This window comes from Python bivittatus, unplaced genomic scaffold (genome assembly GCF_059951505.1).
Source record: "Python bivittatus isolate LINGU-HERP-01145 unplaced genomic scaffold, Pbiv_v1 ctg000310_np1212, whole genome shotgun sequence".
Classification (NCBI taxonomy): domain Eukaryota; kingdom Metazoa; phylum Chordata; class Lepidosauria; order Squamata; family Pythonidae; genus Python; species Python bivittatus.
Window position 1 is genome coordinate 11,347,060 of NW_028277054.1, and position 23,518 is coordinate 11,370,577.

Below are 23,518 nucleotides of genomic sequence, written 5' to 3' on the forward strand. Positions count from 1 at the left end.
CTGTAATGCAGTTCTGAACTCAGATTTGACACAAGTGCCAACTTCTGTATCCTGCTTATTCAATCAAGAGTCTCAGAAAAGCTTAAAGGGTAAGAAGTTTATTATGGCATAAGATTTCATGGTTCTTGGAAATCTTGCCTGCAAGTAAGGCTCTCAGCCATCAAGCAATGGATTCCCTCCCCAAACCATAAATCAGCCATGGCTTTGTAAACCAGGGACCTCCCCTTCCGATTAGGGATTGGTCTTTTGTTCATACACTGCATCATGTTCACTACGAAGCATCACTGCACAACCCTTAAGGCAAAAACAATTGTTTGTAACGGAACTTTCTCCCACCAGCTAGGAGGCAGTCAAGGGGAAAACATGACAAGATCCCCAATCAATGCATATTAGTCATGCTTTCATGGTCCAGAAAAGACTTAAGGTTGAGACTTCTGCAATCACTCCAGAGAGACTCTACATCTCACACAAGCAATTTGCTTGCTACCAATGCTAGAACAGACATTGGCCCAGATACACTGCAGCTCAAAACCCAACATCCTTGCAAGGGAGAAAGAAGCCAACAAACCAAACCTGCATTCCTCTTATCCCACTTTACGAGTTGACTAAGTACTTGAGTTCGTCTTCTACCCCTTGTTCTATTTTTGTATATTTCAAAAACTCAAATTAGGTTGCCATACTTCATTTCTTACACACAGACTCAGGACCAGGTCAAATCTCAAGTCTTTCAGCTTTTCCAACTTAAGTCTTAAACAAAAACAGTCAACATTTTTTGTAATCAGTAGGTACATTCTGGAGAACCAAAGACCACATGGAGTGGGGGGGGGGGCGGAATAATGACATAAAGTTTTATCCATTTTGGTACCAAACTCAAAAGCATGGTTTGGAGCTATTTCATGGATCGGGGGAAGGGTAAAAGTACAAAAGGATGTGGTTTGCCTTCCTCCCTACGCTCACTCCTTAATACATCCCTAAGACATTAAAAAATAACCCAGAAAAAATAGTCCCACCCTTTTTAGGGACATCCCTTTCAGAAGGTCAAGAGACTGAACTGCAGCACCAAAATCCCCAAAATGTACAAACCCAACCAAAGGCTTAATGTCCTTGTGTTCTTAGCCACTGTTCAGATGGTATCCAAGCAAGCGCTGGCCCCAAACAGAAGATATTCCTGAACCTCTTCGCATTTAAAAGTATTGGTAGCTATTTAATTGGTTTCCATAGGTTTCTTCCATCTTACAGTACATTTTCCAATATAGGTTCCTTCTAAAATAAACTCAGCTAGTCCAGTCACATCCTTTAAAATCCTGCGGTCAAACACAAGCCAGAAAGATGTTTTATCGAATATCATTGTTGCCTTTAATTCATTATGACAACAGAGCCCTCTTTTTCTTCTTCCCCCTTTCCACCAGCCTTCATGCTCCACTGCCCTGATGATGATACAAAGGACAACAGTTGTAGCAGGGTATCCACAGGGTGGAAGCCAAGCCAATTCATACCAATCCCCAACCTCAATTCCAAGGAGGCCTTCAAAGGAGAATGCACTCATGTGATATTCCAGACATCACAGCAATCAGATGCATAGAGAGCCAATATGACACTCAGAGGAGCAGAATTGATCATGGGGTTCCAGAAGCTGCAACTTTTAGAAGGAATAGCAGCCTCCAAGTAATAACAGTAGCATGGTTTCTTCCTGTGGCTTCTTGCAGAGTTGGCCTATTGTGTGACATCTTTCATCCTTAATGTCACATAATTTATTAATACATTTCTGATCAGTAAAGGAGGGGAGTCAAATATCTGACGTGCTACTGTCAGACTCTGGATAGTAGGGGTAAAGATAACATAGCCTGTCCTATATATTAAATCAACAATATATGCTGGGTCAGTAGATCTATGAGGACAGTACCAATGTAAGAACATCCATTCCAGATAAGATTAAAGGTACTGTGTATCTCTATAGTAGGGATGAGAATCCTACAGTCTTCCAGGTGTAGCAGGCCTATGCTGTAACTAATTGTCAGCATCTTTCAGCATTGGACATCAGCCACATCTAATAGGCTACATGTTCCCCATCTTTGATATAGCCCATAACCAATGAAAGCCATCCAGATATCCCTGGGAAGCTCACTAGTAGGAGGTAAAGGCAACAATTGCCCTCAAGTACTCACTGTTATACAACCATTGCAACTAATGATTATTGCTCTTTCTACAATGTGGAGAACAATTTCATGCATGATTAAGGGAATAGAAGGAAACATTCCAAGAGGTTCAGATACAAAATTAATCAATCTGCCAATCTAGACCCTGGGCAGAGAGCAGCAGAGCCTAGGAAACTCAATCTCCGGCAACCCATCAGGAGCAAGAAGGGTTTCCTCAGGTGAGCTTTTAAAAAGGAAGGGTCCAGCTGTGTTTTGCCTTTGTACTTTTGGCTTCCATCACAGAGAGACATCTGGCTTCCCAGTCTAGCTCCTACCAGGTAAGAAACACACCCCAATCTGGAGAAGGATTGGAGAGTCAGAAGAACATCAAGGGAGAAATCAGAAGAAAATCAATCAGAATCAGAAGGAATTGGAAGAAAATTAAGGGAAACGTAGAGCTAAATAGATACAAATTAGTTTATCATTATTTATATTATGGATTAAACTGGGTTTAGATTAATTATATTGTGGATCAAGCTGAACAGTTTATTTTTATCTTCAATCCTATTTTGTTTTACCTGAACTGGATGTATATTTGTGCATCTATGAGCTTCAGCCTGCAGAATTCATGAGATTTTCATTTTCTCCCATAGTCTTCAGTTCTCAATTATCTCCTTAACCTTAATCCACCTAATAAACAGCTTTTATCTTCTTTTGAAAACTGTAGTCTCCTTCTGAGCCACTCAGTTAGCTTTGAAAGGCAAAGCCTACAACAACAGTGATTTCTCCCTCCCTCCCTCCTGAAAAAAGAGACAGAGATTACTTTTCTCTGTAATGTCTGAGTACCATTCACAACCAGACCTCCCCCAAGACTGTATGGATTGTAGGGAAAAGGGCTTAGGGACCACCACTGAAGGAGCCAGAAAGACTAACCTACCACATCCTTGCACTTGCATGTGCCTATATGCACTCTGTTACACATGCATACGCAGTTATCACCTGTATTCAGACAGGAAAGCTGGTGCAGTAGTCAGTGGGGAGAGCTAAGTTCCCAAGACCTGGATTCAGATTCTTAACTATGAAACTTTCTGGTTGACTCCCTACCAGTCAATGTCTGGTACATGCATCAATTCAAGTTACCATGGGATTGGTTTCATGTTAGCTTCCCCATATGTGAACCTAGCCATTGTGATTAAACACAGCAGAGTTACACAATACATGTAACTAGCCTTATTAAACAAATCTTTGCTTAGTGCAATGTATAATGGGGACAATCCAGAGAGAACCGCATTTGTCACGCTTTCTTGGAAAAAAAGAGAAAAACAAAAATGTGGTTTTAAAGAAAACCCAATTACAATGATCCCAAATATGTGAATAAATGCAATTTTCATTCAGGATTTCTTTGGATTCTCCTGGATATGAATACATATGATTGCACATAGAGCTCATGTATATACAAATAACATAATTTCATAAGGTAGAGCTGACAGAAGGGACACAAATCTGGCAAGATGCACCTGCAAACTGTAGCTCAGCCTGCACTTCCAACCACTGCACATTCATCTTGCCATGCACTGAATCAAAGTGATATCTCTCAAATCTTCTTTGATCCAGAGGTCACAAGCATTCATCAATGAACACTTGATGGCAAAGGTGACAAGGAGGAAGAGAAAGTCATTTGCAAATCAATTTACAAAGCAAAAAGATTGTTTCCTCAATTGCTACTCCCCCCCACCCAAACTTTCTGGTTTTGGACCAAGGGTTACAATCCATTCTGAATAGGTGGCAGTCCCCTGCAGGATTAGATTGATAACTCTGGAAAATGTCTTGTCATTTTGAAGGTTGCTGGCAGGATGCAGAACTCTGTTCACCAATTTCCAGGGTCCAGTTCTCCCTTCTAGTGGGTCTTGAACTGGACAGTTCTTTAGGGAGAATAATTTCTTGGACAGAGTGGGACATGCTGCCATCCAAGGTGGTACAGAGTTTGGAAACTCAAGCTGGTACAAAATTCAATTGCGTGGATGCTATCACAGATAGGTAAGCTGACCTTGTAACTCCATGTTTTATACCAGTTGCAGCTGTTAGTTCATTTCCAATAATAATTCAAAATAGCCAGGTTAAGCATTAAAGTCATAAAGAACAAACTGGCTTCATACTTCAAGTTAAACCACCATATGTCTTACTTGGTTTTGGCTTAGCATGATGTGTGAACCAATATGGATTACCATATTGGGAGTTTTTAAAAAGATGGCATTCTGGAGAATAACTGTTTTGACTAATGCGCAGTTAACTTTCTTTTTCCAAGACTCTGAGGCAACATAAATGAGAACCTCCCCCATTTTATCCCCATAAGCACCCTATGAAGTACGTTGGCTGAGACAGAGTGACTCACATCTGGAATTCCCTGATCCAAGTACAATTTATACAAACATTAGCACCTACTCCTACACATATACACAACACTCAAATATACAGCCACACACACACTCTCCTCACCACACATTTCTTGAATCCCATTGCCTTCGTTGTCCATTGCTACTATTTAACTGTTCTCTACAGTTAAATAGTAGCAATAATAGTAGAAGCAGTAATACAGGAACAGCAACCATTGGAGAAATGATGGATCCTAGCCTGTGGAGCAGAGAACTGGGAAGCAGGGCTGAATCCTGGGATGGGGGAGGGTGTCTGGCACAAGTGTCCACAGGGACGGTGAAGGGGCATCATACTGTAAGTTCCGCTCCTTTTGTATGTGTTGCATGAAGTTGCACCTACGTACAAAAGTAGGGCCAGATTAAGGCCAACTGATGCCCTAAGCACAGCCCAACTGTAATGGTATGTGGGAATGATCTCGGGAGACAGGAGGAAAAGCCGCAGATTAGGCAATGGTCAGATAAGAGGCAGCTGAGCCCACAGAAGGAACAGGGGCATGGAAACCTCTCAGGAGGAACCCTCCCTAATTTCTTGGACCGTAAAGGCGAGGGGGGAGAGATGTATTTTCAGACTTGCAAGATTCTGTTAATGTAACCTTACAATAAAGGTTGAGCTAGTACTTCTGGGTGTGCTTCTTGTCTGGACTACCTCACAAGGCCAACACCAACAATGGTGTCCCTTGGCCCTTCCACTGCTTCGCTGACAAGACATTATTTACTTCTAACTAGTGCAGCAGAAAAAATGCAAATGCTCAACACTAGTGTGGTTCTGTCGGGTCATTCATGTTTCCCTTTCAGGGAGAGAGGGAGAGAGAGAGAGAAAACAAACATTCGGAAAGTATTCAGACCCCCTTCACTTTTTTCAATTTTGGTATGTTGCAGCCTGATACTACAATCATTCAAATTCTTCTCATTAACCTACACTCAGTACCCCATAATGACAAACTGAAAACAGAATTTTAGAAATGTTTGCAAATGTATGAAAAAGGAAAAACTGAAATATCACATTGGCATAAGTATTCAGACCCTTTGCAACAACACTTGAAATTTAGCTTAGGTGCCTCCCATTTCTCTTGATAGTTGCTGAGCTGTTTCTACACCTTGATTGGAGTCTACCTGTGGTAAATTAAATTGATTGGACATGATTTGGAAAGGCACACACCTCTCCATAGAAGGCCTCACAGCTGACAATGCATACTGTATCAGAGCAAAAGCCATGAGGTCAAAGGAACTGCCTGCAGAGCTCAGAGACAGGATTATTGCAAGGCACAGATCCAGAGAAAGCTACAAAACAATTTCTGCTGCACTGAAGGTTCCCAAGAGCACAGTGGCCTCCATAATTCTCAAATGGAAGAAGTTTGGCACAACCAGGACTCTTCCAAGAGCTAGTCGCCCAGCCAAACAGAGCAATCGGGAGAAGAGCCTCAGTAAGAGAGGTGACCAAGAACCCGATGGTCACTCTGACTGAGCTCCAGAGATCCTGTGTGGAGATGGGACAAAGTTCCAGAAGGACAACCATCACTGCAGCCCTCCACCGATCTGGGCTTGATGGCAGAGTGGCTAGACGAAGCCTCTCCTCAGTGCAAAACACATGAAAGCCCACTTCAAGTTTGCAAAAAAGCACCTGAAGGACTCTCAGACTGTGAGGAACAAGATTCTCTGGTCTGATGAAACCAAGATTGAACTGTTTGGCCTCAATTCTAAACATTATGTCTGGAGGCACTGCTCATCACCTGCCCAATACCATCCCAACAGTGAAGCATGGTGGGGGCAGCATCATGCTGTGGGGGTGTTTTTCAGCAGCAGGGACTGGGAGACTGGTCAGGGTTGAGGGAAAGCTGAATGGAGCAAAGGACAGAGATATCCTCAATGAAAACCTCTTCCACAGCACTCAGGACCTCAGACTGGGCCGAAGGTTCACCTTCCCACATGACAACGATCCTAAGCACACAGCCAAGACAACACAGGAATGGCTTAGGGACAACTCTGTGAATGTCCTAGAGTGGCCCAGCCAGAGCCCTGACTTGAACCCTATTGAACATCTCTGGAGAGACCTGAAAATGGCTGTCCACTGATGGTCCCCATCCAACCTGAATGAGCTTGAGAGGATTTGCAAAGAAGAATGGCAGAAAATCCCCAATCCAGGTGTGCAAAGCTTGTCGCATCATACCAAAAAAGACTCAAGGCTGTAATTGCTGCCAGAGGTGCTTCAACAAAGTACTGAGTAAAGGGTCTGAATACTTAAGTACAGGTGATATTTCAGTTTTTTCTTTTTAATAAGTTTACAGACATTTCTAAAATTCTGTTTTCACTTTGTCATTATGGGGTACTGAGTGTAGATTAATGAGAAAAAAAATGAATTTGAACGATTGTAGTATCAGGCTGCAATGTAACAAAATTGAAAAAAGTGAAGGGGGTCTGAATACTTTCCAAATGCACTATACACACACACATACACACACTTGTAAGCTACCCGGAGCCTTTCCAGAGTTGGGTGGCCTCAAAATCAAATAAATAAATAATGCTAACTCCTACAGCATGGTTTACAACTCTTTATTGTTAGGTTCGCAACATACTAAACTTAAATCAAGCAAGTTATGGTTTGGTGTAACACGTGAACTCAGTTCTAGTATCCCAGCTCCTCAAAGTTTTAAAATATAGCTCAGACTTGCAAGATTCCATTACTATAATCTTATAGTAAAAGTAGTATTAGGATACATCAGTCTTGCAAGTCTGAATGGACTTCCCCCTTCCCTCCCTTTCTCTTCATGAGAGTTAGGGAGGGTCATGTCTGAGACACTTTCTCAAACTTCATTTCTGCCCCAGACTCAGACTTCTTTTATCAGACCATTGTCTTGGTTGCAGCTCTTCCTCCTATTCCTCAAGATTAATTCTTCTGCCCGTTACAAGCTCCAAACCTGTAGGGAAACTGGCTGAGCTTGCAAGGAAGTAAACTGGTCCATTTCACATGGAAAGAGGGTAATCATCTCTCTCATCTGCCCTAAATAAATACCTTTTTGGCACTGAGGCTGACCCAAGGGAACCTCCACCATCCTTGGCATTAGCATTTCTGGGCCCTCAGCAAGATTTTCATCTCCTCTACTCACTAGATAAATACATCTTGAAAAGGACTCTGACCAAAAAGAGGAAGAAATAGTGGTTAACTGCAGAGATGACCATCATTAATGCATGAATGAAATCACAGCAGACTTCCTAATTACAGTCTCCACCATCCTGTACATTCGGAGAGGTGTCTAACCCGAACCATATTCAAAACAACTGCCGCATTTGGCATCCGCGCATCCTGCCCTGGGATGCCAGAACATGCTAAGCTACAACGGTCCCCCTTTTTTCTGGCTGCTTCTTTCTTCCCTTCTATCTCCCCAGCATGGTCATTCACCTCCTTGCAGGAGGCCAGCATCTTGGAATCCCTCCCAACATATCAACCCCGCTCTTCTCAGCTTGGTTTGTTTGTAGCCTTTCCAACTTATCTCCCTTCAAACAGAGAAGGCAATTCCCATCACCCCCAGCTCACTGGCTAAGAGATGAAAGGAGCTGTAGTTCCAACCCCCTGAAAGGTACTAAACTGGGGAAAGGCTATTTTAGAAGTTAAATTTCTAAATGGGAAAGCAGCTGCATTTCAACAAGAGGAATGCAAAATAAAAACAAGAGAAGGACTGGTGGCAGAGGAATATAGATGTCAGTGGTTCTCTTATTTACAATTATTAGGAAGATTTAAAGTAGACAAAAGAATTTATGGTTCTGAACACTGTAAGACTAAGTTTGAAATAGAATTGTGTACAAACGATGAACATGTAATTGCTAAAATGTATAAACTTTAATTGAAATTTGAAACAGAAGAAGAACTAATAAAAGAATGCATGATAAAGTGGGCTAAACGTTTCAGTTATAATATACAGATGTAACAATGGGAAAATATGTGGTTGAAAGGACTGAAATTTACATTATAATCTTAAAGAAAGTTTTAAGAAAATGATGTACGGTTGGTATATATCACCAGAGAAATTGTCTAGAATGTATACAGGCACATCAAATTTATGTTTGTCACGTTTGGTGGATGTGTAAAAAAGCTAGAAAATTCTGGATTCAAATACACACACTAATTCAGAGGATTTTAAAGATTAATGTACCATTGAGACCAGAGGTTTTTCTTTTGAGATTGATGGACAAACAGTTGGAAAAAAGTCATGTAACTTTGTTTTTGTCTATGATACCTGCAGCGAGATTCTTGTAGGCACAAAGATGGAAAGATTCTGCACTACCCACAATGGAGGAATGGTTGGTGAAGGTGATGGAATTTGCTGAGATGGCTAAATTGACTTCTTTGATCAGAGAAAAGACAATATTTATGTTTATTGCTGACTGGAAACCCCTTATAGATTTTTTGTGTGAAACAAAAAAAAATGAACTTATGATTTATGGTTTTGATTATTAGACAGAATAGATTATGGAAAGAAGAGAGTTATGTTGTAACCACAGACTAAGAGGTAAATTTATAATTGTATTTTATAATTTGCTGTAAAGAAGATCGGAAGCTACTTCACTGTATCTTTTTTCTTTCTTTTCTATTTTTCTTTTACGTTTTCCCTTTCTTGCACTTTTAGCTTCCTCTTTGATTTCCTCCTTTTTCTTACTTTATATTAGTTTGTATTAGTTTTTATCTTCTTTAACCATCTTTAATAAAATTATACAAAAAAAGGAAAGCAGATGCATTTTATTCTTAACATGCTTAGAGGCAGAGCAAGACACTATGTATGTTTGTGTCTGTGTGTATACACACAGACACACACACGCATGTACCCCCCTTGCAAATACTGAGGTTCTACTGTAAATGTTTGAACTATTGTAAAGATATCATTGGACGATGAACTTTTCCAGACTGGATGAATACAACAGCCACTGCTGTTAATATCATGTAATACTGGTGAGCTAAAGTAATGTTTGTAAAATGATTCTTGATAGTAATATGCAGCTAATACAATATGCCTCAGTTTTCAGCTGCAAAGTAAGAAAGGACAGGAATTTAGACACATCTTTTTTTGGAGCAGGCTGATGCATGTGATCTCCTTTCCAAATGTGTAGTGTAGTCTCCAAAATCTCAGCATGAGAAGTGCCTTTCATCCTCAGTAGGCCACAGAACTGAAACAGTATCCCAAAGATCATCTAGCCCAACCCCATGCCAAGGCAGGAAACCACCGCTAGAGCAGACAAGGTCACCAATTCCTACAATACTGTTTCTTCTACTTCTGACCACCTTGTGTCATCAGGACCTTTTTCCTACCATTCAGTCAAAATCGTATTTCCTTTTAATTGAATGTGATTCAGATACTACCCTTCAAAGCAGCAATCTTGTTCCATCTTCCTCGTGAATGCTGTCCTCAGATATTTGCAAGGCTGTCTTATCACCTCTTACATTATCTTTCTCCAGACTAAACATAGCCACTTCCTTCAAACTTCTTCACTGGACATTTGGTCCACAAGACCGTTACCCTCTTTCTTCCTTCTCTGCATATACTTCCAGGGTACAAACTAAAGATGCGTATACTTAAAAAAAAAAACATTCAATGTTTTATTAACAACCAAGGGGCAACAACCCTCTCTTCTGCCAGGAACAGTGTTAATGGATTTAAGTTTGCACTAGCAATGAAACTGGGAAGGGCGAGGGTTGGAAAAATTGATTGCCAGATCCAAATAGAGATTTCAGGATCACAGATAACTGGAAAATGAATCATTACAGCCAGCCTCACCATTTCCAATACACACTTCCTCCAAGCCCTGAATCCAGATTGAAGTCAGCCTTCTGATCTCCATTTATTATATTAGCTAGAGAAATTCTGGCTAACATCGCCAGCTCTCGGAATATCTCAGCAGAAATAGCGGATTGTTTATTTTAGCATATCCGTCACCTCTTGGAGCATTTTGATATTGGCTGGTTTCCTTGCTGCCTCCTGGTAATGAAAAAAAAAAAAGCATTTCATTTCCTGCTTGGGCTATGGAAGCACACCGGAATGTAACACATAGCTGTCTCAAGCTGCTGTAACACGGATGCCTTGCACACAGCTATGCTATAGCTGTGTGGAATGGCTGGAGGCCAAGCCTAGAGTTTCTAAAAATGCATGCAATCACATGAGTGCAATATTGTGCAGTCACACTTGTTCATAGGACTGGACATTTGATTCCAAAAAGAGACTTGGAGCTCCGTGATTCCAGGAAAAGATGCAGCTGTTGTAAAGAGTGGCAGACAGGTGCTCCATTCATGCTCTGAGTTACCTTTTTGGAATCAAATCCAAAGCACAGCACAGACCCACTTATTGAATCTCATATTCTCTATCCCAGTAGAGAACAAATTCATTTGGGGATGTTCTCTGATTGTTCTGGAGAAATCCTGGGTGGAAGAGTTTGTTTGGTTTCAGAAGAATCAGATCCAGATTATGAGTTTGCTATTGATGAGTTTAGCTGGAAAGAAAAACTGAAAAGATCATTCATGTATTTAGAAACATGTAACTTTACGTTGGAGTAGATTCTAAAAAATAAATATACTTTATTTTCATTATGAGTCAGCCACGTAGTACAGATGGCAGGGACATCATACAATCGCAACTTCTACAGTTAGCAAGTTCTTGTGGGAGACTAATTTGGGGTTCTTTTTCCCACCCTAAATTCCTCTCCTACAATGTGTGCTCCTTCTCCTAATGCAACTGGGCCACTATCAGGGATGTCTGAAGGTGTAGTGAAAAAAGGCCAAGATGACAACAGTGTGATCAAAGCTCCACCTGTTTTTTTTATGTGCAACACATAAAATCAATAACACCATTGCAGCTGCCATCTTGACTTTTTATTATGATATCCTGGGGACACACCTGACCACCACAGAGAGCTTTAGAATAATCTATTCCACCTCCCATGTGATTGTTCACCCCTTGCCCCAATATCAGTCAGCATCCTGTGGTCATCGGTATTCATTGGCACTGTTAGACATTTTCCCCATCTTCTCCTTTTAATACATTCAGCCTAGTGTGTTGTGTGTTTCTACAATGTCTATAGAAGCAGAACAGAATGGGGAGGAAGTTTACGTCCACCAGCCAGCCTAACCAGCTTAAGGCGAAGGTCAGTGCAGGGTTCAAATGCATGTAAGTTGGATACAGATTTCACAAGCAGATATACAAATGTATAGATGGCAGAGTTTGTGCAGAACTTCAAATAAGTGGGCAAAAGGCAAGACTAATGTGAATTCTCCTGCCATCTAAACATTGATTTTACAATGTTTGTTGGACAAATAGGGCTGCAATTACTCAACGCTGCTGATAAACAATTACATTGGGAATAGCCTGCGTTGGAAAGAATTCATCTGAAGTGATAGCTCCAATGCCCTATTTGAGACATTGAGTGAGACACTGAGACACACTGCCTCTGAGATACCTTTTCACCTCTGAAGGATCATTCCCCGCACCTAGGCATGAAAGTCATCATTTGATGACCAACCATCCAATAACAGATGCAGAATAGTGAGGTATGAAATTCAAGTGGTAACTACAAACTCACTCCCACAACCACTTTTATTACATAAAAAAACAATATCCAGGGGGAGAACAGTATCTCCCTGTCTTAGACACTTCAAACTTGATAGGACTAGTTATAATCCAGAACAAGTTTGCAGCATGTTAATAAATAAATAAATAATTTTATTGCGGTCATTAACTAGCACAACAGCATGTTAATGAGAGCAGATGGTTTATTTTATTCTAAATCAGAAAAGAAGAGGAAGGAGGTTTTCCACAGAGCCCCATCTGTTTAATCCAGACAGCCAGGAAGTAGAAGAGCAAGAAGGACATTCAAAATAACAATCATTAGAGTCATGTTCTGAACACTGATGGAGAACACGCTGCAGAACTGAAAAACGAGACACTTCCAGTAAGTGAGTGATTTCCATGACTGTCTCCCATACCTTTTTGAGAAGGGCAATATTTACATCTAAATAATGTACGGACTTGAGAGAAGACTCCATCCTGAATCCTTTGCAGCAACATTGTCAGACAAGATCAACAACAGTGAGCTAGTTTAGTAATCAGCAACATAGTGCCCTCTGGATGTTTATGACTACAGCTCCCTGGCTGGTCAGAATGGAAAGATGAGAGTTGAAATCCAAAATATCTGATGAACATCAAGGTGCCCACCATAGACATGAACCAATAGCCTGAAAGAGTGATGGGATTCATTCATCCAGTCAGCCCTGCTTGTTTTCACTGGCTGGATTAATACATAATTCCATGCCCAGTGTAAACAAACCACAAACATGGTACCCAAATCCACCTTCATTCATATACCTTACTCAGCTATGGCTTGTTTTAACCACAGCTAATTCACAATTATTTGGGTAACAGACAATACTAAGGCATAAGCCATAGTTTACAAACTCGGTATCAAACAAATTACATTCATGAATGACACAGCAGGCATCCTTACATTTGTAATGTTCCTGGAGTCTTAAACGTTCTGGGCATCTATCTGTTTAAAGGTCACTTCAGTCCAAGAAAGGGCACACATATCAAGGAGAAAACAGCACATCCAAGTCACTGAGAAAACCTTAGCACAATTACTCCTTGGAAGAAAGATGCATCCATCCTAGCTATAAACCTCTAAGGAAAAACAGCAACTAAAGACAGCTAAAATCTCAGCTGCTAATAATCTACAGGCAAACTGAACCAGAACTGAACAAATTAATTATCTGTAGCATCACATAATGTTTCAGTTAGGAAATGCAAGATGGGAGCAGAGTTGCCAGATAAACAGCAAGAATCAGAAGAAGGATCACCAACATGGAAAACAGGCTATTCTCAGCAGGACTGTGGGTTCTTTTGCACCCTACCCACACCAAGCTAGTCCTCCTCTTTAACAGGACTCTTCAGTATTAGTGGGGTGAAAGACAAACATCTTATTATGTGTTCTCTTGACAAAAGGCCTTCTTCCCATTCTCACAAAGAAGCCATAATATCAGTGGTACCATTCCCCTCCATCATAAGAACTGAAGATGCATTGAACAAAGAGCCACAGCTATCAGTGTGGGCCACCAGGCTGTGTAGTTGTTTGAATCATTTTGAAAACCATCTGGCTGCTGACAAGAATGGAAGTAGCACATACATGCATTCGAGGAAACAAAATCTCTCCCAACCCAACTCCAAGTCTTACTCAAGAACTTTTGTTGGCCTGCAGACATGATGATCACACTTCTTGTGATGAGCAACTTCTTATTCTAAAAAGAAAAGAGGCACCAGGGGCACGCAGCTGACATGGTTGGTCCGCTCAGCTCTCCACTTTCAACTGGCAAGGCAAGAGGAACTTAGAGAACCATTACATTTTCACTAAACTGGGTCCTACCTAAACAACCACAAAAATCTCAGTCCTCTTCACCCAGAAGCCTCCACTGGGAAAAATCTGAGGGGTGATATAATAATGTTTTCCCAGCAGTTTTCCAAGGCTACTCACTTTACCTGCTATGCCCTAGTATTAGAAGGAAAATGGATCCCATTAAAATCCTCTGTCAAACATCTCCATCTCCCTTAAATCTCCCAGGGAAAATTATACCTGCAAATAAAAGAGTGGAGTCCTTGGGGTTCTCTGAGCTTGGTTGTTTTTTCTGCAAACATTTCATTACCCGGCTAGGTAACATCTTCAGTGCTAATAAATAAAAGAGTCCCTTTTCACCAAGACTATCTGCCTGGCATTTTATCAATCTTGGGGCAAGCACTAAAAGTGAAAACAGATCAGAATAAAGAAGGGGAAGAACAAATGCTTCCAAAACATAGCAATCAGGAGACTTGGGTCAAGGGGATTCTCCTCCAGTGAAAGCCACGATTGGGCCAAGGGGCACTGCAAGCTCTCCAAATAATTTTTTAGATATACATCAGCTGGCATGCAAAAGAAATCCCAGTAAACTTTGGCCAAACACCCTTGCAGAAGAAAAACTTTTTTTTTTAATGTAGCATTTGGGCAAAGGAGAAGGGCAAGCTCCCAACCCACAACTCTTTGCTTCATAAGGATTTGATTACAAACACCATCTATATTTTGGAAAGACATCATGCAGGTCAAGCCGTGAGCTAGTCTCATTTGAACATGAGGACTTTAACAGAACTTGTGTGCCTTAAGCATACTACCTCTTTGACAGGGGAAGAAAAAGACCCTCCTTTGGAGCATTTTTTGTTTCTTTCTGCCACTTGTTGGCAAAAACCAACACGGGATTTAGAGAAAGGAAACCATTTATTCCAGGGAGGAAGAACACATACAGGGAATGGGCACAGATCAACCCGTTTTGCAAGCACAGAGCTGCTTCTAGCGAATATCATGCGGCTAGCTAAAGTTGGGGTAGCAAGGCTTTTCGGAGACTTCAAAGGCCCCAGGGAAAGTTAGATGTCCTGACAGAAGCCCACAACACATCCTTACCTTGCATTTCCCAGTCACTTTCCCTAGCATCTAAGTACAAAGTGGGGTCAGTAAAACAACAGCATGGCCCCAAGAGCACTCATTCAATGCTGCTGAGATTCACAGGGAAGTAATAGTTAAGGAGAAAGCAAAGCAGCAGAGGCTGGCCCAGGAAAGCTCCTGGAGGGATTGCAGAGTGAAAGAGAAAGGTAGAAACTGTCCCCCACCCCCACCCCCACACTACAGTAATTCCCAAAGGCCCTTCAGTTCCAGGTTAACTAAAGGAGGAAGTGAGTGTATCAATATCAGGGGACCGCCGTGCAAAGTCCAAGCCCCAGCAGCCTTGTGCAAATATTTTCCAGGACTCTGATCCCCTCCTTGCTCACTTGGGAGTAAGTCTTTTTGAACTCCATAAGGAGTCCTTCCTAAAGGTGCAGAAGAGCCATTAAGCAGCATTCCCGAGGGGGGGAGGATCGATTCACGAGGGGGGGAGGATCGATTCACGCAGAAGGTCTTCGGTTTCTCAGCCAGGGGTTGGGCAGCCTCCTGAAACATTCGCTCCACGATCCTGAAAAGGCTGGGGGAGCCAAGAGGGATGGAAAAGGGAGTGGGGACTGGTGAGGTGGTTTTCTACGCTAACAAGGCAGGTATACTCGGAAGTAAGTGAGGTCTCTGTCCCTCAGAGCTTGCAGGCACTTGCGCCTAGGATCGCAGCTTCTCTGTTGCGTAAAGAGAAAGAAAGAAAGAAAGAAAGAAAGAAAGAAAGAAAGAAAGAAAGAAAGAAAGAAAGAAAGAAAGAAAGAAAGAAAGAAAGAAAGAAAGAAAGAAAGAAAGAAAGAAAGAAAGAAAGAAAGAAAGAAAGAAAGAAAGACTTTCCAACTGCTTATTTTATAGCCGCTGTAAAACGGGGGGGGGGAGGAACCGGAGCAAAGCTGCCCCCCCCCCGGCGCAGCGCAAGGCGAGCAAACGAGGGCAATTCCAACGTAAACACGCCAATTTCAAACTCCGTCTCTCTGCCTCCGCCGGAGTCAAGCTTCTGGCTCGGTTCCTGCGTAAACCTTCGAAGTTCGCGGGAAGAGGAGGCGAGGCGAGCCGCGGCATAAACAAGTTGTGTGAGGGGAAAAAACCCAAATGCGCGCAGCAACCGAAACCGCCAAGCCGGGGTCCCCGAGCGCGGGCACGGGGGGGGGGGGGGCGGCAGGCGAGAAAGGGAGAGAAGCGAGACCCTAGAAACGGAAGGAGACACCGAAAAAAGGGGGGGTTGAGCGAGGGGCGCTGGGACTGACCTGTCGGCGTTTCGGTCTCCAAGGAGCAGATCTGGAAGGTGAGCATGAAGATCAAAGCGCGGGCGTTCGGCATCTTGCACCAGGGAAAGCCTCGCCTCGCCCCCCCCCCCGTCCCCCAAAAGTTATCCTTTCCCCAGCCTCGTTTTTGCCTCTCCGTGGCTCTCCCGGCCGCGGCTCGCGAAAGCTGCCTTGGCTCAAAGACGCGGCGGGAAGTTACCCCGACAAACCATGGATTCCACACAGTTGCAGCTGGAACAGCGAGAGCCTGATTGGAACCGAAACCTCCGGCGGGGGAGAAAAGAGCACGAGCGAGCGAGCGAGCGAGCGCCAGCCACCGAAGTGACGTCAGGGCTCCTTCCAGAGAAGGCAAAGCGAAACTGGGGGGGGCGCTCTGAGCGGGAGGAAGCGGCCGGGTTTGGAAAGGCAAGGCTGCCTCCTGCTGGCGGAGAGGCGAGCCGGGCTCGGTTCCCACGATCCACGCTCCGCGAGTGCTCGCGCTCGGCCGAGCCAGGCTGGCCGCCGGGCACGCAGCGCGCAAATTCGCTCGACTCGCCGGGCTGCCAACGCGGCTGGCGAGTTGCGAGCAGCCCGCCAGCCGGAGGGAGGGTGGTGGAGCAAACAAAGCAAGGATCCAAGTGTATATGTGGGGGGGGGGGGAGGGGGTCCGCACGGTGTGGTCAAAAAAGTCAAGAGGGCGGCCGCCACGGGGCGAGCGAAGCTCCGCCGGGTTTTGATGTGCGTGGATCACCCTGTGGCGGCCGCCCTTTGACTTTTTTGACCCCATCCTGCAGACGCTCCTGAAAAAATTGATCCATACATGTTATAAGGCAGTGATGGTGGGCCTGTTGGGCTCAGCTTGTCAAAAATTCGGAAAATGCCTTGACTCTGCTGGCGTGTCACCCCCCTCACAAAAGAGAAACAACTCTACACACATTCATTTATTAAAAAAAAAAAAAACAGTCCAATCGTGTGTGGTGCTATGTATTATATAAAGAAACGTCAAACAATTCCAAAAATGAAATAGGAGTAAAACAAACTCAGTTTCTTGGGTAACTCAAACTGAGAGAATAATCGTTGTCGGGTGTTGGTGGATGCTGGTATGTCACCCGGAACGATGTGGCATGTCGCTTTTGACACGCAGGTCACAGGCTCGCCATCACCGTTACAAGGCTTGGAGGCGTCTGTGTCGCTCGCCCCGTACTGTACCACGCGGGCAGGAGGCGCAAGGGGTGGGGCTGTGGGCAGTGAGTGGAGCTTTGGGCAGGGGCTGCAGCAAAGGGGGAACCAGCTGGCACAAGCTGGCGAGGTCGTCAAATGCTTCTGTGAGGCTTTTAGTGGGTTTCCTGCCAGAAAAGACCCGAATCGTCTTTCGGCGGAGATTCTGGGGGCAGCAAAGAGAAGAGGCTGGCCGTCTGTCTGTCTGCAGGCCTTGTGGCCCCTCCCAACTTAAGGAACCGACTGCCGCCTTCTGAGACCTGAACAAATGGATCTCAAGTGTGGTCCTTTCAAAATCATCTGAGCGAAAAATATATGTATCTATATGCCCAGATTGCATAGTACTGACCTACAGACAGCTGAATCTGTCCGAGTATATTATTATTAAATTATTAAGCAAATTTATATGGCCGCCCAACTCACACATGGTGACTCCGGGCAGCTCACAGAATTAAAACCCAAATACTGAAAACCAGTAAGGCCCCCACCCCCCTGGCAGCAACAAACACACTCAAATTAACCATTTGATCTGCTCTGTATCAGCCTGGGGTCCTCAGGCCCACTGACAAAACCACACCTACGTATAACAGTTTTAGGCTGGGGTCCGTGCTTGGTAGATCTGGTCTGAGCTCAGAAGCTAAGTAGGGTCAGGTCTGGTCAGTATTTGGGTGGGAGATCACAAGGGAAGCTTGGGGTTGTAGGTAAGACTGGGAAATGGGGGGAAGAACCATCCCAGAGGTGGCAATGCCAACTACTTCTGGGTTGTTGCCAAGAAAACTAAATGAATGTGTTCATGTGGTCATCCAGAGAGCCCGCTGGGTAGAGTGGCGAAGGTGCTGGCCTAGAAACCAGGAGACGGTGAGTTCTAGGCCTCCCTTGGGCATGAAAGCCGGCTGGGGGACTTTGGGCCAGCCCCCCTCTCTCAGCCCAACCCACCTCACAGGGCGGTTCTGGGGGACATAGGAGGTGGGACCATTTGGTTTGCTGCCTGGAATTGTACAGAACAAAGACAGGATAGAAATCTAAGAAAAAAGGTCAACATGAAGGAGACTTGACTTTGTGTAATATGACTGTATCGGTATATACAGGCGTGTGTGTGTGTGTGTGTATATATGTATATATACACACACACACACACACATACACATCCAGATCCCATGTTCATGGAAAAGAAAGTACATACATCACCTTAAGTTCCTGGAGGAAAGGCAGAATACAAACATAATGAACAACAAATAGGAAGTGTGTTTATCTAGAGCAGTGTTTCTCAGCCTCAGCACCTTTAAGATATATAGACTTCAACTCCCAGAATTCCCCAGCCAGCATGCTGGCTAGGGAATTCTGGGAGTTGAAGTCTATATATCTTAAAGGTGCTGAGGCTGAGAAACACTGAGCGTTGTTTCTCAATCTTTGGCCAAGGTTGAGAAACACTGCTTTAGACCATCTCCACTCAAATTCTCAGCACCATCAGCAACTAACCAGCCAAACACCACCTGAAACCTTTTGTGTGCAAAGCTTAGATATAGCAATGTGAATACATTCCTATTTTATAACCCCACCTTCCCAACCCCCATCATTACTGCCAAGAATGCCCAGATGGTGGCAAAAGACCAGGGGTGTGCACAAGGTGTGGTTAAAAAAAAAAAAAATCAAGATGGCATTTGCAATGGTTCTATTGAAGCTCATCTGTTTTTGATGTGCAAAAGATGCTACATGCCCACTCACTAAGGGTGGTTTATAGCTGAGTTTATCCTGTACACATGTCTCGTGTTTGGCTACGACCAGAAATAATATGGCTTTTATTTTAGCCTATTCTACCCAGAAGCTCAAAACAGCACATTTTTTTCTTGCTTCTCTTCGTTCACTACGCTTCAAAAGTCACTTCTGCTAAGAAAGCATGATAAGGCTAAAGTGAGGTTAAAGCTAAGCAGGACTTGAATCTAGATCTGTCTATGCCAGATCTCCTAAGTCTACTCCACACAAATGAAATTAAGATAAAATGTCAAAAAATTCATGTTCCACGTTACAGCAAAGAAATGAACATTCAACAGGGAACAGCTTTGACTTCCCAGATGGTTAAACTTTTCAAATGGTTAGGAAAGAAATCTCTGGGTGTGTATTTTAAAAAGAAAAAAGGAAAGGAAAAAATAATATTCATAGCTGGAAATATGCATAGGTGGGATGCATGATTCTTTCCTCTGATTGCGAGGTAAACAAGAAGGATGTGAGATTCTCTTCTTTTTTTTCTTTTTTTTTTTTTGGCACAATCGTTCTTCCAACAACCTGCAGCCCCATCCCCAGCCAGGGATACTGGAGAGTGTAATGAAAGATGTGCCCCAGAAAAAGAGTTCAGGGAAAGTAAGTAAACTTACTACAGTCATTGACCAGCGCTAAAACAAAGCAAATGGTGAGACAGCAAGTAAAAACCACCGTTAAAAACCAATAAATATAAAACTGGTGTAGACAAAGCTTTTGTAAATAGCAAGACAAAACGTAGCCACATTCCAAGAAATAAATCACGTAGATTGGATAGTAACAACTGTAAATAAAATGGATGACCTGGATATCTGGCTGGATGGGGAGTTACTAGCTGCAGCCAGGCATCTTTCTAATGGAGCAAGATAACAAAACAGGGGTTGATGTTTCAGAGACTCCTTCACCACAGGAGCAAAGCCTTTGTCCAAATGGGATACCTGGTAACTTCCCCTCGAGAACAGCTGATGGGGAGGGGGTTTGAACTTGCCAGGGCTCTTCTGAATTTGGGAACAGGAACCATTACGTATTTGGCTTATCTAGCTGGCTTGGAAAAAGATAAATGACTGCCCAAGAAAATATCTTTGGGTATGACAGCCAAGTCAGATTGAGCTTCCAGATCCTTGGGATGCTGTTTAAGAGCTGCTTCTGCACACTCAGATCGGAGGAGGGAAACCAACAGGACTCTCTGCCAGTTTGTGAGCATCAAAATGCCAGAAAATCTAATCGGCCCTGAGGATGAAGCTAGAAGAAACCACATTGCCTTTCACAGAAGAAGCAACTCTTTGCGAGAACAGATTTCAGCACTGAATTAGGCTGCATTAAGCTGTGGTTAAGGGAGGGGTGAAAAGGAACAGTTGCAATAAAATTGTTTCTTCTACAATATTCCAGAATGGCTTCAAATAGATGAATATCAGAAGAAGCAGTTCAAAGAGACAGATGGAAGAGGACCTGAATTAAAATAGGCTGCGTAGGCAAAACTATACAGTCCAAACCAAATCATGATTCACTTTCATCCTCTTAATAAAGGAGGAAGTTCCTCTTACCTTTCTTACAGGAAGAACCCTTCCCATAAGGCTTGGCTTTTGTCCATTTAATCACAGCAATTCCCATTGTTTTTTGGTGTGGCTCTTTATTCCCAGAGCAGGGAGGCAATGGGAAACATCATGATTAATTTGCTTGCTTATTGTTTTCCCCAAAGTGATCACACGGTGTAGTGAACTTAACTTCCCCAACATATTACTGCTTGATCCAAGCCAACAATGAGCTATTCAAAAAGACACCCGCTGAAAGCATGTATCACATGAAGCCACGGTTTGTTTAGGCATGGTTGACAATCAGATTAGCCAAGTTTGCACAATTCCTTCTGAGCCATGGATTGCAAATCTCTGAGACTGGATTCACAGAACATGCTTGATCAAAACCACGTTATGGTTGTGGTTGACTACCCCACTGACTACCCCACGTCCTAAGGAAAAAACAAGATGGTGATCAGCAGATTTACTGAGTTTGAAATTATGGTTTTTTGCATTTCCACTGTTTTTGGGATCTAGAATTCACATGCAAAACTAATATTGGCTTCAAAAGCATGTTTAGTTTGAAATGAGCCTCTAGCTTTTTCCTGTATTTATCTTACCACTCCAAAGGATTGTCACAAAAAACTGGGTAAAAGTTTGCTCTCTGCAATCCTTGAGAGCAGAAATAGATGGAAGGTCCTCACTTACAGAAGATTAGAATCAATTTCTCCTGAAGGTGAGAGCAGTTCAGTGATGGAACAATTACTTGGAAGGGTGGATGAGGTCTCCCTTGTTGAAATGTTTAAGTTACAGCAAGGATGGGGAACCTACAGCCTTCCAAAAATTGCAAAATCGCCACACCCAGTAGCCTCTGTCATCATGGTTATTTTGGAGAAATGTGGAAAGTTGGAGTTGAGTTGCATATATGGAGGCGCAGAAGTTCTCCATACTTGGACATAGATATCCAGCCTAAACTACTCTTGTAAGACTGGAGGAAGAAGGGAACAGAAGATGTAATAAACCAAGGAACAGGATGTCCACAGGGTATGTTAAAAAAAAACAAAAAACAAGACAGCAGCCACAAAGGTTTTTCACATGTGGCATCACACAGCTGTATTGAGCTTTAGTAATAAGACTTAAGTACATATTTTTTTAAAAAAACTAATTTGGTTCACCCATCCCAGCTATGCTTTCCAATTAGGATTGATAATATGAGCTCAGCCAATAGTGGTTTCAATCTACAATCCATACACAAATTTTTGCTCTATACTTCCACTGTGATGTAGGATTACTGCAAAGCAGAAGAACTAGATTCTTTGGGAGCTGAGACCAGCTTTGTTTATACAGGGTGCTGAACTATAGTTTGCTGAATCATGATTTATTGAGAACAACAATGGCTATATTCCTCCACATAAATCATGTTTTGATTTAGCATGTTGTATGAACTCAGCCATTCAATGGAGAAGCAGTGAATACTGTCCTGGGATCTGTAGCAAGACAGGAAAGGCCCCCCCTTATCCTTCCTTATAGATGAGAAGCAGAACAACCCATTGCTGCTACATCATTTTCCCTCCTCTCCCTCCCTCCCTCTACTTAATGATGCCTGTCCAGGTTTTCAATGTGATGTTAAGAAGGTAGAGGACATGGACTGTTTACATACCAAAGAAGAAAGCACAGCAGAGAGAGCAGAAGAGAGGAGGGGGATGAGAAGAATGGGCCAGGCTTCAAGAGATGTGCATGGTAATTGTGTAATGTACAAACTAAGAGTGTGACAAGCTGGCACATGAAATCAAACATACTGTCAGAGAGGCAACTGCTGTTTGTTAGATACAGATGGAAGGGAGCTGAGATAACTAGGAGTTAGGCAAGAAAGAGGGGGGAAGAAAAGGAGCGTAGACGGGAGGAAATCTCTCTTGGCGTGGAATGAAAAAGAGAGGCAGAATCAGAGTCTGCCAGCTGGTAGGACAACAGTACGCATGATATCCCAGCAGCTCTGCAAAGAATTGGGGAGGCAGCCAGCCACCTTCAAGGATGGAAGGAACACACTTCGGGGTGCAACAGAGGTTCTTTTGTGGGTTTGCTTGCTTGTTGCAAAGAATGGTGCCCCACCTTCCAAGTGTGACATTTTAATTTCTCTCGCTTTTTTATCCTCAGTAATTGTCTGCTTGTTCTGCATGACAGTGGCTTTGAGGAGAAATCAGAGAGGGGGGAGTAGCTCTAAATAACAACAGTACACCCAGAGAAAGCAAGGATCGAGGTGGGAATGGAAGAAGAGGCAGCGTAGGTGAGCCAGCAGACATCAGCTCCAACAGGAGGGAGAATGGGAGCTGGTGAAACATGTTGGCTGAAATGAATGAAGACAGAAATTGCAAACTGGACAACGAGCAGTTTGGTAAATAAATGCCATCCTGATGCACACATATTCCCATGGATGCAATATAGTTGACAAACTCTTGCACAGACTCCAAATGACACCTCTTCATATAGTTATCTTCTATAGCAGGAGAACCAGTCTATGATTCTCAAGCCCATTTCTTATGGCCCTTGAGACTCACGTCGTTGAAATTTCATCTGCAAACCACTGGAAAAAGAAGTCTGGTTTGGTTTCAGAGCTGCACAGATTTCCAACAGCATGTTACCTTCTATGAAGGGCTGGTGAAGCACCTTCATGAAACTGCTCTGTAAAGCAATGTGGTACATTTGCCTCTGCAGCCACTATGCAGCCTTCTTGGAAAGGGTGTGTAATA

The 23,518-nt window shown here is 43.1% G+C and overlaps 1 protein-coding gene across 3 annotated transcripts in view; it reads right to left on the reverse strand.

Annotated features, from left to right (window-relative positions):
* Positions 1-16,595, reverse strand: part of PTPRU (protein tyrosine phosphatase receptor type U) — a 312,459-nt gene extending 295,864 nt beyond the window's left edge. For 2 of the 3 annotated variants that reach the window (XM_088140061.1, XM_088140060.1), the window contains exon 1: positions 16,288-16,595. In XM_088140061.1, the coding sequence (XP_087996187.1) occupies positions 16,288-16,360 (73 nt within the window). In that variant the 5' untranslated portion in view covers positions 16,361-16,595. The remainder of the gene's footprint in view (positions 1-16,287) is intronic. The other variant, XM_088140062.1, reaches the window with a different exon arrangement.
* Positions 16,596-23,518: the final 6,923 nt, after the last annotated feature.